Source organism: Acinonyx jubatus, chromosome B1, assembly GCF_027475565.1.
Source record: "Acinonyx jubatus isolate Ajub_Pintada_27869175 chromosome B1, VMU_Ajub_asm_v1.0, whole genome shotgun sequence".
NCBI lineage: Eukaryota > Metazoa > Chordata > Mammalia > Carnivora > Felidae > Acinonyx > Acinonyx jubatus.
The window spans coordinates 68,039,578-68,051,484 of record NC_069382.1 but is presented as its reverse complement, the minus strand read 5'-3'; the positions used below and the strand labels follow the sequence as shown (position 1 = coordinate 68,051,484).

The window sequence follows — 11,907 nt, the reverse complement described above, 5'->3', positions numbered from 1 at the left end:
ATGTTTTGAACATAAGTCTAAGACATTTTATATTTCAATAAATTCCCTGGGTACCTAATAAACTTAATAAATAAGAATGCTCTATGGAAAACCTTAACTCTAATTCTAAGACTCACCCCCAGCAAACAGAAACAAAAACTAACCTCTCACAGTTTGTGACATCTGTTAACTAATTTGCATACCACCTAAAACAATGTTGTATATGCGCCAAGAGAAAGCATGATATCACTAGTAACAATACCAAATATGCATACATAAACACAATCCAATAAAACTCTTAATGTTTCAATTGTTTCTTTCACCATGGGCAACGGTAGCAGTCTTCTAGATTTAACTTCTGAAGAAGAGTAATCTATCAAAAGAAAACCCATTTACAAAATAAAAGGCACACATCTTTAATTTCTAATATTTTTATTATAGATTTTTCAGATATGCATTTATTTGCATATTATCAGCTTAAAGAAAATAAATCACACAACAATCAGCTTTTGTATGTCTGCCAAGGTAAATTGTTTCATTTTAAATTTATCAAGTTATAAATAAACCACATAATATGCTTACGTGAACCAAACCGGGGCATAATCTGAGTGCATTTGAAAGGCTCCGAGTACTCTCATTGTTTCAGTAAGAGAAAAGAGCATTACTTAAAATTAAAAGCCTGGCGCTGCAGCTATCCATTATTCAAAAATAATGCATCATGAATTATTCACTGATTATAACACAAAATGCATTGTTAAAAAGCAAAGGTGACTAAAATAAACATGTGTTCCCGGACCTTTCATTTATTATTAAGCATGTCAGAATAACTGGAGGGAAATAAGGAAGGCTAGATCCACGTAAGAGTGAACCCGGCTGCCCAAAAGCAGTGTAGCTTGAGACACAAAATTAAAGCTCCTTTCTGAGGAGATGGGAATTCCCGCCATTAATTTCCCAAATTTAGATAAAGATGATATATTCCATAAAAAGCATATGAAAATGCAAACATGCCAGCTTGATAAGGCAAGGTATAAGGCAACCTCACAAAGAGTTATTTCAAGTCAATGGCTCAATATAAAACCTGGGTCGTCAAACTTTTGTTAGGCCAATTTTTTTAGTAATATACTGATTAATGAGGGAAAGGGGGACTTAAAAAGCCCAAATACATCAGGTAAAAGAGGAGACTCAGGAGAGTCAGAGTTTGCTGAGTGTGTAGAATCAGAGGGAGGAACTCAGAGCTGTAGAGGGATAATGGAAGAAAAGAATGGTCTGAAGACCACTTCTCCAAAGGTCAGCCCAGCAAATAAGGATGCTAGAAAACAGTACATGAATGTGAGCCTAGAAAAGTTATAATTAGATAATCAAATGACCCCTCTCTCCTTGGCCTTACCAAGGTAACTACCTCTTGTAGTTACCATGTTGTTTTGACATTTTGCCTCAACACATTTGTATAAATTGGAATATATAGTTATTTAAAAAAAAAAGTCTTCATTTTAATGCCTTTAATAGTTCTAATTTATGGTGATATTAATTTGCCCTTGATTAGGACACAGAAAATGCAATGGTATCTTACCAAAACACAAAGACCCAACACATGAAAACTATATGTCCACGTCCCTATGCCTAATTAAAATGAAGGCAGAGGGAGTTTGGGGAGAATTATTTGAGCCTGTATCCAAATTCACTGTTAGTTCTAGTCATTGAAGAGAATTGAAAAGAGTCAGGTTTTAATTTATTTTGTTCATATTTCTCATATTAGAATAAGCCAAACAATATATTTAAATACATTCGCTATCTGGTTCTATTGTCAATATCTGAGCAAGATCAATTAAATCAGTCTAAGTGTAATTAGAACAAATCTGAAGAAATCCACTATTATTAATAAAATATACAAAAACTATAGTGTATCCACTGTAAAAATGACAAAATTTTTCAAAAGAGCATCCATTAAAAAAGGCATTCTAAAATTATATTTTCAAATAGGTAACTTGTACCTTAAAATTATTTAATTTCTAAGCCACTAGACATAAACTGGACTCAAACTGAGAAAGCAAAACTACCTACTATATAAACTGTCAGATTTGGATGATTTCTATAGTGAAAACAAAATAAATTTATTTAAAAAATGGAAAATGTGATTCTTGCTGCTCAGAATCAGAGATGGCTGATCATTTATAGATAAAATAAAATAAAATATATACTGGTGCTTTTGCAAATAACCCACCATTTCTATGTAGAATTATCGCATACCCTGATGTTTTTGCAGATCGCAGCCTCAGGTTTCCAATGCAGAATCGCCTCTGGGTCATATTGAGGCTGCCCTGTTTTAACAATCAGCAGCCAAAGAATATCAAGAGCCATTCCTATCAGTACTCAGTCAGAGCAGTCAATATGGCATAAAATATGCCTTGTTAAAGGAGTCCGCACCTCTGGTTTACACTGTTCCATTAAATGGCATGACAAAGCTAACTGGAATAATAATTGCGGCCACCTGTAACCAGATGTTGAGACTCCTATGATGTGATGTTAGAGAAAAATATAAACAAATATTTTTTGAACAGTATGTTTTTTAAAAGGTTTTAAGTCTGCTTATAGAGCTCAGATCCATCATATACACTTGGTCAAATTCATTTCTTTTATGTATTCCTCCATGCTGCCTCATTCCTAAAAGGACTTGAGGTTTGTGTACCTGATTTCAAAACAAAACAAAACAAAACCAAATGCATAAATATATCTAGTATTCTAGCCAGAAGATCCTTTCGTTATTCATTCATAGGTAATACTTTGGCCCCATGTGCGTTGATGTAGGTGAGAAGGATTTTGGCTCTCTGTTCTATTACATCAATAAGCTTTTCAATTCCTTGTCTACCTCCTTGACTTTCCCAATAAACTTTATCAAGAAACAGGGACTGAAGGAGTTTCTGCCGCAAGTGCTGGCTCTTCAAAACAGAAACTGCAGATTCGGGAAACCTGAGAAGATAAAATGATATTTCATTCTTAGTAATTGCTTAGAAATATTATGCCTTACCCAATTGCTTTGCCCTTCATTAATCTGGCATAAATCACACTATCAAATGGTACCTGGAGAATGAAAACATTTTTGTCACTGTCAAACTGACATACTTCTCTTAATAATAATATACTAGAAGAATATGTTTCAAGGGAACTGAATTTTCTATGCTGAATTTTCCATTGAGAACTTGACATACTAATGTCTTACTTAAGGTCATTATCTGTAGGCAAAGAGAGGCACAGAATTAAAGAGTTCTGTTAGCTGGGCAAAAATACTTTCCTCCGTCTTAAGCTCCATTTCACCCATGGAAACCTCTTCAATCTGTCAAGTAGAATAGTATCCTCATAAGTGTCAGTGTGGGGTTTTATGCAAGAAAATGTGAGAAGCAAAATGCTGACAAATGCACGCCTGAATTTAATGTGAAATAATCCAAAATGTAGGTAGTAAAAAAAGAAAGAAATCATTACATAATGCCCAATTAAATGAAGAATTGCTTCTGATTCAGATTATACTTCAGGAATTCTGAGAATCTGGGAGCATGTCACTAAACTGGAATATTAAATTGTTTTCAAGTAAATTTAGCAAAACTCAAGTTTTAGAGCCAAGGCATACTACAATGAACCATCCCTGGAAAACCTGAGGCCAATCCGGAAGGGTCCTTGCTGAACTATGTTAAGAGGGGCAATATGTCTTGCTCTTCTTTTAGAAAGTAAAAACAGAGGGTCTAGCACATACATTATCGGAAGAACTTTTGTCAAGTTTCTGGTTCAAAATCTTAAGGAATGTTTGAATCTCCCATTGGCCCCATCCAGCTTTCATTCAAATACTGATGAACGCACAATAAAATCATGGGGGTTTAATAGTAATTTTCAAGTAAACTTAGTTGCTCCTTAAAAACGAAAACAAGAATATATGCTTGTTTGAGATGTACAAATAGCCCAAAGTTTCAGGCCTCTGAACACCTTTTCCAAATTTCAATGGAGTGAGCTAGGGGTGGCATTCAAGGGGCATGAGTGCTGCAGAAAGACCAAAGGCCACAATGCTGGACGTGCTTAATGAATCTGAGTAAGAATGGAATTAAATAATGCTGATAAGATGCTCTCAGCTCCCTAGAGACATGTACGATATAATTTAGTGGCCACAGTATTAATTAAGCATTTTCCTCTATGAAATATTAATAATCCATGATATATAAGTTCTATGACCCCTCAACTAATTTAGCTGTGTCAGAGTGTATGAGATGAAACTGTTAAAATCATGGATCTCGTTAGTGACTAATCCTTTTCATAAAGGAAAATCAAAAAAATTACCTGCCTGTGCGTTATATTGATTAATAGGAATAGTCTATGCATAAATCTGGGCTAGCAAAGTCCTCATTGTTGCTTTGCAAAGTGTGATTTACCTATTCAAAGAAAATTTAACTTTAAACTCATTACTCCTCATATTGCATTTAATGTTAAATCTTCTTTGAAAGCATAAATAAAACAGTATTCACATTAATATGAATGTATAGAATGGATGGACCATATTCTCCAGCACTCCTAATTCCTAAAGAAAATTTAGAGATTTAAGAAGACTCCATGACATCAACTCAGTAAGTGATGCATTTTGTAAATTTTTCTACATATAAAATTTCCTTAGTTTAACACTTTAAAGAAAGAATCTGCTATATATTCACCTAAAATCCACAAAGAGATGTGAAAACGAGTATTAACAGGGCAAGACATGGCAAAAACTCATGAAATTGGGGCTCATGAAACTCTCATAGGAACAGTATTACCTTTAGTCTTGAAAGTACATAAAATACACGTTAGCTGATTCGGAGTGCTAGGAAGAACTAAAGAAATAGGCCTCAGTGTTATTAACAAGAATAAAAATAACAGCATGAACCACACAAGTTACTGCATGAAAATTATTGGACTTGGATTTGGAAAACTGGAGTTCTACCCTCAGTTTTAGACTCATCCATGTGCTCTCTAGAAGTCACTTAGCTTCACATAGCTGGCTCAGTCTTTCACCAATGCACCCCCTTATTTTCAAGTCTCAAACATACCCCAGTGTCCCGGACACTCTGATTTCTGACTAAGGTAGGAAGACCAAGAAGAGTGGCTACAAGCTGGGGCCTGAAATTCAACCTCAGTGGCTGCAGCCAAGGTTGAATAGCCCAGACTCTATAGGAAGGTTCCCGTTAGTTTCCTTTATTTCCAAATAGATAAGCTTAAGATACTTTTCCCCATAGTCTATGCCTACTGGAAAGATTTCTAAATGTTCCAAAACCTTTCTACCTGAATTAAATGGCCGCTGTCCTTTAATACTGTGTCCTAGTCAGCAGATTAGCTCTAATTTCCTACTGCATCCAGAAGTCTCTTGAGTTTATTGTGCCTTTGGACATCCCGCCGTGTCAATATCTGCATGCCTGTTAGTTTCCCTGCCCCATGGCCTGATAATGGAGCTTCTGCCACATGCTCATCCATGCTCTGTCAATTCCTATTACAGAGGTCCCTGCATGCTTCCACCCTTACCCACATGGATTTCCACTGAGGGACAAGCAACACGATAGATGTGAAATATAGCAAGAGTTTTCTAGGTTGCATGGGTCGGTGATAGTGACGCCATGACTGTGATCTTGTTTGTTTTGGCTTAGGTCTGTTTCCCATTACGGGACCTCCATTCCCAGATTCCAGATCCACAATGCCATTCAAGGGTTAAATCAGGATTAAATAGGTTAAATAGGATTTAAGTTTTCTTAAAACTGTACTACTTATGTAACAGAAATGTGATGTCCTGCAGATGTTACTATAGCATAAAACTTACTCTTTGATGCCTTCTAACAATTTGAAGTTTAAGTTATCTTCGCTTCTGTCAAAGAAACCCTTGTTGTCTATAAAGACCAAATGCCTTGGGTCATGCTTTCGCTGGATAACGTGTGCTAGAGCCACAGAATCTTGGTTGTCACACTTTGGCCTCAGTCCATTCTGTACACAGGCATCTTCCTTTCGAGGTCTGAATCCACAGCAATTTATATCTAAGCGATTATAAATCTGAAAATGGAAAACGAAAACAATATCCAAGATGCTGAGCAAAAACAAAACTTGGAAAAGCTAGATTTCCAAAGAATTAGTGTTTTCTAAATAGCTGCCTTGCCAGAATCTAATAAGGTCAGGCTCACTTAATTAAAGGCAACTGTCAGAATAAGTCCAGGGTTCATATCCTTCTGACTCAGCCATGGTTAAAAGCATTTCCAGCTTCTAACAGTTCCAAAGTCAGATCATCCAAGTTAGACATCTCCACCCTTAGTATTAAACATTCCCACTGACATCATATGTAGACACATGGCCAGAAGAATCTCTGACTGTATTCATGACAAAAGATGGAAACCACTGCACTTTCACATAGCTAAAGGCTGTATCTTGTTTTCTTCCTTGGGTTGGGTTATAGAAAACCTGAGTTATCTCAGTGGCTCTAAAAGTTTACTGCATCCCCTAGTTTCTCTGGACTTTAGTATTACACTATCTAACCTGAAATAATATAGAACAAATCTTTGGAAAAGATGTGACATTCAATAATGATAACAAAAAAACACTACCTGCGTGGACCCCACAGTTAGATTCTAAATAAGTGAGCAGAATGAACAAAGCTATTGGGCCCAGTGGGGTTTATTACAGGGATAGGGATTCTACCCTACAGAAGAGGTAAATAGATTAATTAGAAAGGGAAAATTGTGTTATTTTCATTTCTTTGGGGCAGGAAAGAAATAATATTTATTAATCAGGGTAAATTAAAGCCTCAGCTTAGGGGCCCCTGGGTGGCTCAATCAGTTAAGCGTCTGACTCTTGATCTTGGCTCAGGTCTTGATCTCACAGGTTGTGAGTTTGAGCCCCAAACTGGGCTCTGCACTGGGAGTGAAGTCTACTTAAAAAAAAAAAAAGCCTCAGTTTAGGAATTAGATAAATTTCAAGTCAAATCTCTGTTCTCACACTTAGCTATGCAATCTTGTGTAGATTCCTTTACATCACTGACTCTCAACTTAATTACCTGTATAATGGGAATGATACTATTGTACTATACCTTTTACAGTCAGTAAGAAGATTAATTAAAATATGTATACACCCTCCAGCCCTGACGCAGGCACCCAAAAGATATTCAAAAAAACCCTGAAAACAGTTATAATTGTTCACACACACACACACACACACACACACACACACACACACTATATGATGTGATTTACCTCAAAACAAGCTTCGAAGACAAAAGGCAATTTCTCCACGCTAATGAAGAAAAACTGAGCCTCAGAGAGGTTAAATAATCTGCTCTTGGTAGAATATACGTAAGTAGCAAAGATTGACACACAACTATATTTGTCTCCAAAATTCCATGATTTCCCCCCTAACACATCATGGTGAACAGTTTAAGGCTAGTCGAAGAAAGTACATATGCTCATGATTCAAAAAACAGCTGGACTGAACGCTGTCACTTTTATTCCTTTGGCAGTCATTCCCATCCTTTCTCTTCCCTTGTGTTTTTGCAGATCCTGTGGGGCTAGCCACTCCAGGAGGCCAATTGCTCAGGAAGGAATGCAGAGACAGTAGTGTCAAAATTTAGCCTACTTTGAAATGGTCCCCACTCATTCACTCATTCATCCAACAAATGTTTATTGAACATCTTCTACCACCTATCAGTGGGCTGGGCACCAAGGAAAAGAGTTGCCCATGGTCAGTACCTCCCCACCACCACTACTCCCAGATGGAAATGAAGTGGTCATTTAATTTTGTCTCACCACCACAGCAAACTTTAAGAACTGGACGAATGACCTTCCTCTGTTTTCCGCACATAAGCGGACTTTGTATCAAATAGCAATATTTTGAGAAACAAGGATTAAAAAAGAGGTCAGCCTAAGCTAATTTTCTATGACATTTGCATAAAACCAGTCACATGGGACAGGGGTGGTCAGTGAGCCAAGAGGCATGTGGATAGCTCAGGGGGTATACTGCTGATCCACAAGCAACCTACAGATAAAGGGAGGCCTCTGTCAGGATTGGCTCCAGGCAGCTGATCCATGGGGCTATAAGTCTCAGCAATGATTTCTCCAAAAGGTCACAGAGGCTGACTCCAGAGAACAGTAAGTTCCCACTTCTGGTTAAAGTGTATTTGCCTGGCATGAGGACAGGGGTTCCCCAAAGGTGAGCAAGAGTGCCCCAAGCAAATCACTATAGGTTAGATGAAAAAAGCATAGATCAGAAACTATTAGAAAAATATATTGTGCCCTTTCTCTTCACACAGTCTGATTAATTTTGTGTAGTAACTTGACTGCCTTTGAATATAAGAGAAACCAAGTGACATAAAGAGATTGTATCTGATTGGCAATTATTTAAGCTAAGATCAGGGAATCAGGGGGAACATGAAAAATAGGCTTTCTAGAAGCTGCTTCTCATCCAATCTCCCTTTTTTTTTTTTTGCTACATTAACTATTAATTCTCCAAAACTCTCTATACCATTGTCCCCTCATCATCATATGTTTATATGCGATTATAATGGCATACACGGGGAAAAATATAATACATGGGAAAAAAATAAATCCTATTTACTTTTGACTACAACATCAAGGTCTGTTACGTTGGATAAATGGTTTAGAACTTAAGTTATAAGGACCAATCTATCAAACTCTTCACAAATGGTGTCCTGAACCCTGAGCTCTCTTCGTTTTTGATTTCACACCAGTGAAGAAAGGACTAAGACCTATAGCTACATTTCTGTCATTTCTACAACAAAGCCATGAGTATCAAATATATTAGTGTTAAACGATAAGCACTTTAGAGTTTAGACCCCAACTTTCGGTACTTCTATAAATATTATACTTTTCTATTTTTAAACTACAAGGAAGCATTAAAAGTTAGAGGTGGAAAAGACCAAGTTAGGTCATTTTTTTATTGCCTTCCCAGCATGAGATTGTTTCCTACAGTGTATTTTTAAAGTGCTTTATCTGATCTAATTTTGAATCACTCAACAGTCTGTGATGATTTCACCGCTTCCCCGACAGACTGTTGTGCCATTCAAGTCTAACAGACCTTATTATTAAAAACGGGTATGTGTGTGCAACTCAACTCCTCTTCCATAAGATGTTTACCCCTCCTTTTATTCAGATTTACACTTGAAGTCGGTGGGTACAGTAACACGTGTTGAGTGTGTGTATGTGTGTATGTGTTTGTGTGTACACCTACAGATACAGAACCAGTCTGTAAGGCCTAAATAATCTGGGTTTTACTTTGTCTTTCTTATCCTCTAACTATAGTAAATTATGTCTTTGTATTATTGCCCTTGTCTAGCAAGGGCTTACGTAGCTCTTAAATCTTGTTCCCTAGCTCTTCTCAGAATTTTGTTTATAGTCTTCCTTTTGAATTCACATTCAATATACCCCAAATAATTTGACCACAAAACCGTCATCCACTCCCTTAAATTCAGTGCCATGTGCCTGGCATTTAATTTAGTTATATATTGAATATATATCTGCTTACTGCCAAGAGAGTGTACCTATTTTTAAAGCCTGATAAAGCATATCCTAGATAGCTATGAAGCCATAATATGGTGCTAATATACTTTTTAGTGCACACATTAAAACAATCATTTCATTTAACTATCGCATAATTAAGCACTGTAGTTCACATGAACATGTCTGCATCCTTAGATAATTATCCTACAAAGAAGGCTCACTGGGGGTAAATTGTATCAGGTAAGTGACTATGAGTATTGATCATCATCTCTGCAACTTGTTCAAATTCACAACCTCTCACCCTTTAAGCAAGGAAAATCTTTTACAAAATTGAACTTCTGAATCAGAAGATTACTGCCAACCATCATTTTCCATAAAATTACTCTGTCCTCTTTTAGGAAAATATATCTTTTCAATGTTTACCTAACTAAAATTATACTCAGAAAAATCCAGGTGTTCCAGCCAAATTTTTTTTGGTTGGTCGTGGCAATATTTTTAGATATACTGCCTTCTCCTAAAGTTTCTTTTTTTAATTCCATTTTCCTTTTGGTGGTGTTACTTTTGCCTGCATGAAAACATCTCCTGAGTGACTCAGTTATGTTTACAGAGCCTAAACAAGGATGCCTGCAGTGCACTGACTAGCTCTCCAGAGCCCCTTAGGAATCTACAGAAATCCAATGACTTTCCACCCTTTTGCACACCACCCATTCTAGCTGTGCCTTCAAAATGTGGGTCTATCAAAGCAATTGAGGTACTTTCTTCACATTTTCTTTTTCCTCAAAATAATGGGATTAAATGACTAATTTCAGGCAATGCCTGAACAAAAGCAAGAAAAAATATTCTAAAAGTGCTCCTAATATTAATGAAAAACATAACAGCAGTCATTTACTGAGTATTTACTCTGAGCCAGGAACTGTGCGCTGAATGCTTTACATGTGTTGCTTCATTTAATCCTCAGAGCAACCTGAAGATATGGGTGCTACCCACAGTCTCATCTGATAAGCAAAGACAGAGAGGCACAAGGAGGCTGGTTGACTGACCCAAGGTTCCTGTGTTCATAAATGACAGAACTCAGGATTCTAACCCAGATGTCTATGATCTCAAAGTCCATGCTCCTTCCCATCCTGGTTGTATCTCTCAGGTGTAGCCAAGGTGGCAGGCACTGCAAAAAAGCCAAGTGCCTTTGTATAGAATAGTAAATGTTACTGCATTCAGCAAATGCTGGTTATAAGCTTTCAGCAGAAGTACAAAGAACTGCAGTGTAGGAGTTTGGGTAAAAATGCATGAAGGAGAAGATATTACAGTTGTGTTTTGAGAGACAGGAAGTCTTAGCTAAAAAAATAAGCAAAGGCGTGAAAATAGGAAATCAAGACACCTTTAGAAAAACTGAGAGTACATTAGACCAGCGCTTCTCAGACTGTCTGTAGTGAAAGACCAAGCGGTTTTGATTTTTCTTTCCCTCAGCCCCACAATTCATGTGGGTTGTCGTTTGTTAAATAATAATAATAGGGGCACCTGGGTGGCTCAGTTGGTTAAGCACATCTGATTCTGGGTTTGGGCTCAGGTCGTGATCTCATGGTTGGTGGGATTGAGCTCTGAGTCCCACATCAGGACCTCGCTGACAGCATGAAGCCTGCCTGGGATTCTCTCTCTCTCTCCTTCTCTCTCTGCCCCTCCCCTGCTTGCGCTTGTGCTCTCACTCTCTCTCAAAATAAATAAATAAACTTAAAAATAATAATTTATTACTAGAGAAAATTTTAGTTTATTTATTTTGAGAGAGAGTGAGCGTGAGTGGGGTAGGGGCAGAGAGAGATGGAGAAACAGAGAGAGAGAGAGAGAGTGAGAGAGAATCCCGAGCAGGCTCCATGCTCATGGCACAGGGCTGGATGGGCCTCAATCCCACGCAAGATCATGTCCTGAGCTCAAGCCAAGAGTCAGATGCTTAACCGACTGTGCCACCCAGGCACCCTCAGAGAAATAAAATTTTTAAAAGTACAAAATACCAGCCAAATAGTTTGTTAGAATCAACAGATGAAATTACTTTACCAAACTGCTACCAAAGTTTCTAAGTGTTGACTTGCAATTTTTGTACTTGTCACAGACTAGTCAATCAGCAGGGTCCTTGAATCACACTTTGAGTGGCATAGTGCAAGACTACACTGTCGCTAAGGTGAAGGTGAAGGCAGGTAGCAGAGGAAAAGCTGAGGGAGAGGACTGTACCTATAAGGGAAGCCAAAAAATCTGATTGTCTTCACGTTTCACTATCATTTTCTCATGTAGAGCTGGAAGAAAGGTAAAAGGCAAGGAACAGGGCATCGAGGGAAATGTTAAAAGAACAAAAACTAAATGGAACCCAGGCAAGCTGAAGAGAGAATAAAATGAAGATGTTCTTCCTAATCTACATGAGAAATTCCTCTGATCCAGATAT

At 37.4% G+C, this 11,907-nt stretch overlaps 1 protein-coding gene across 2 annotated transcripts in view; it reads right to left on the bottom strand.

The window, feature by feature from the left end:
• Positions 1-394: 394 nt before the first annotated feature.
• Positions 395-11,907, bottom strand: part of GASK1B (golgi associated kinase 1B) — a 48,020-nt gene continuing 36,507 nt past the window's right edge. For both annotated transcript variants that reach the window (XM_015063681.3, XM_027067985.2), the window contains exons 4-5: positions 5,804-6,030; positions 395-2,946 (exon numbers count right to left, since the gene is read on the bottom strand). In XM_015063681.3, coding sequence (XP_014919167.1) covers positions 2,739-2,946; positions 5,804-6,030 — 435 coding nt within the window. In that variant the 3' untranslated portion in view covers positions 395-2,738. The remainder of the gene's footprint in view (positions 2,947-5,803; positions 6,031-11,907) is intronic.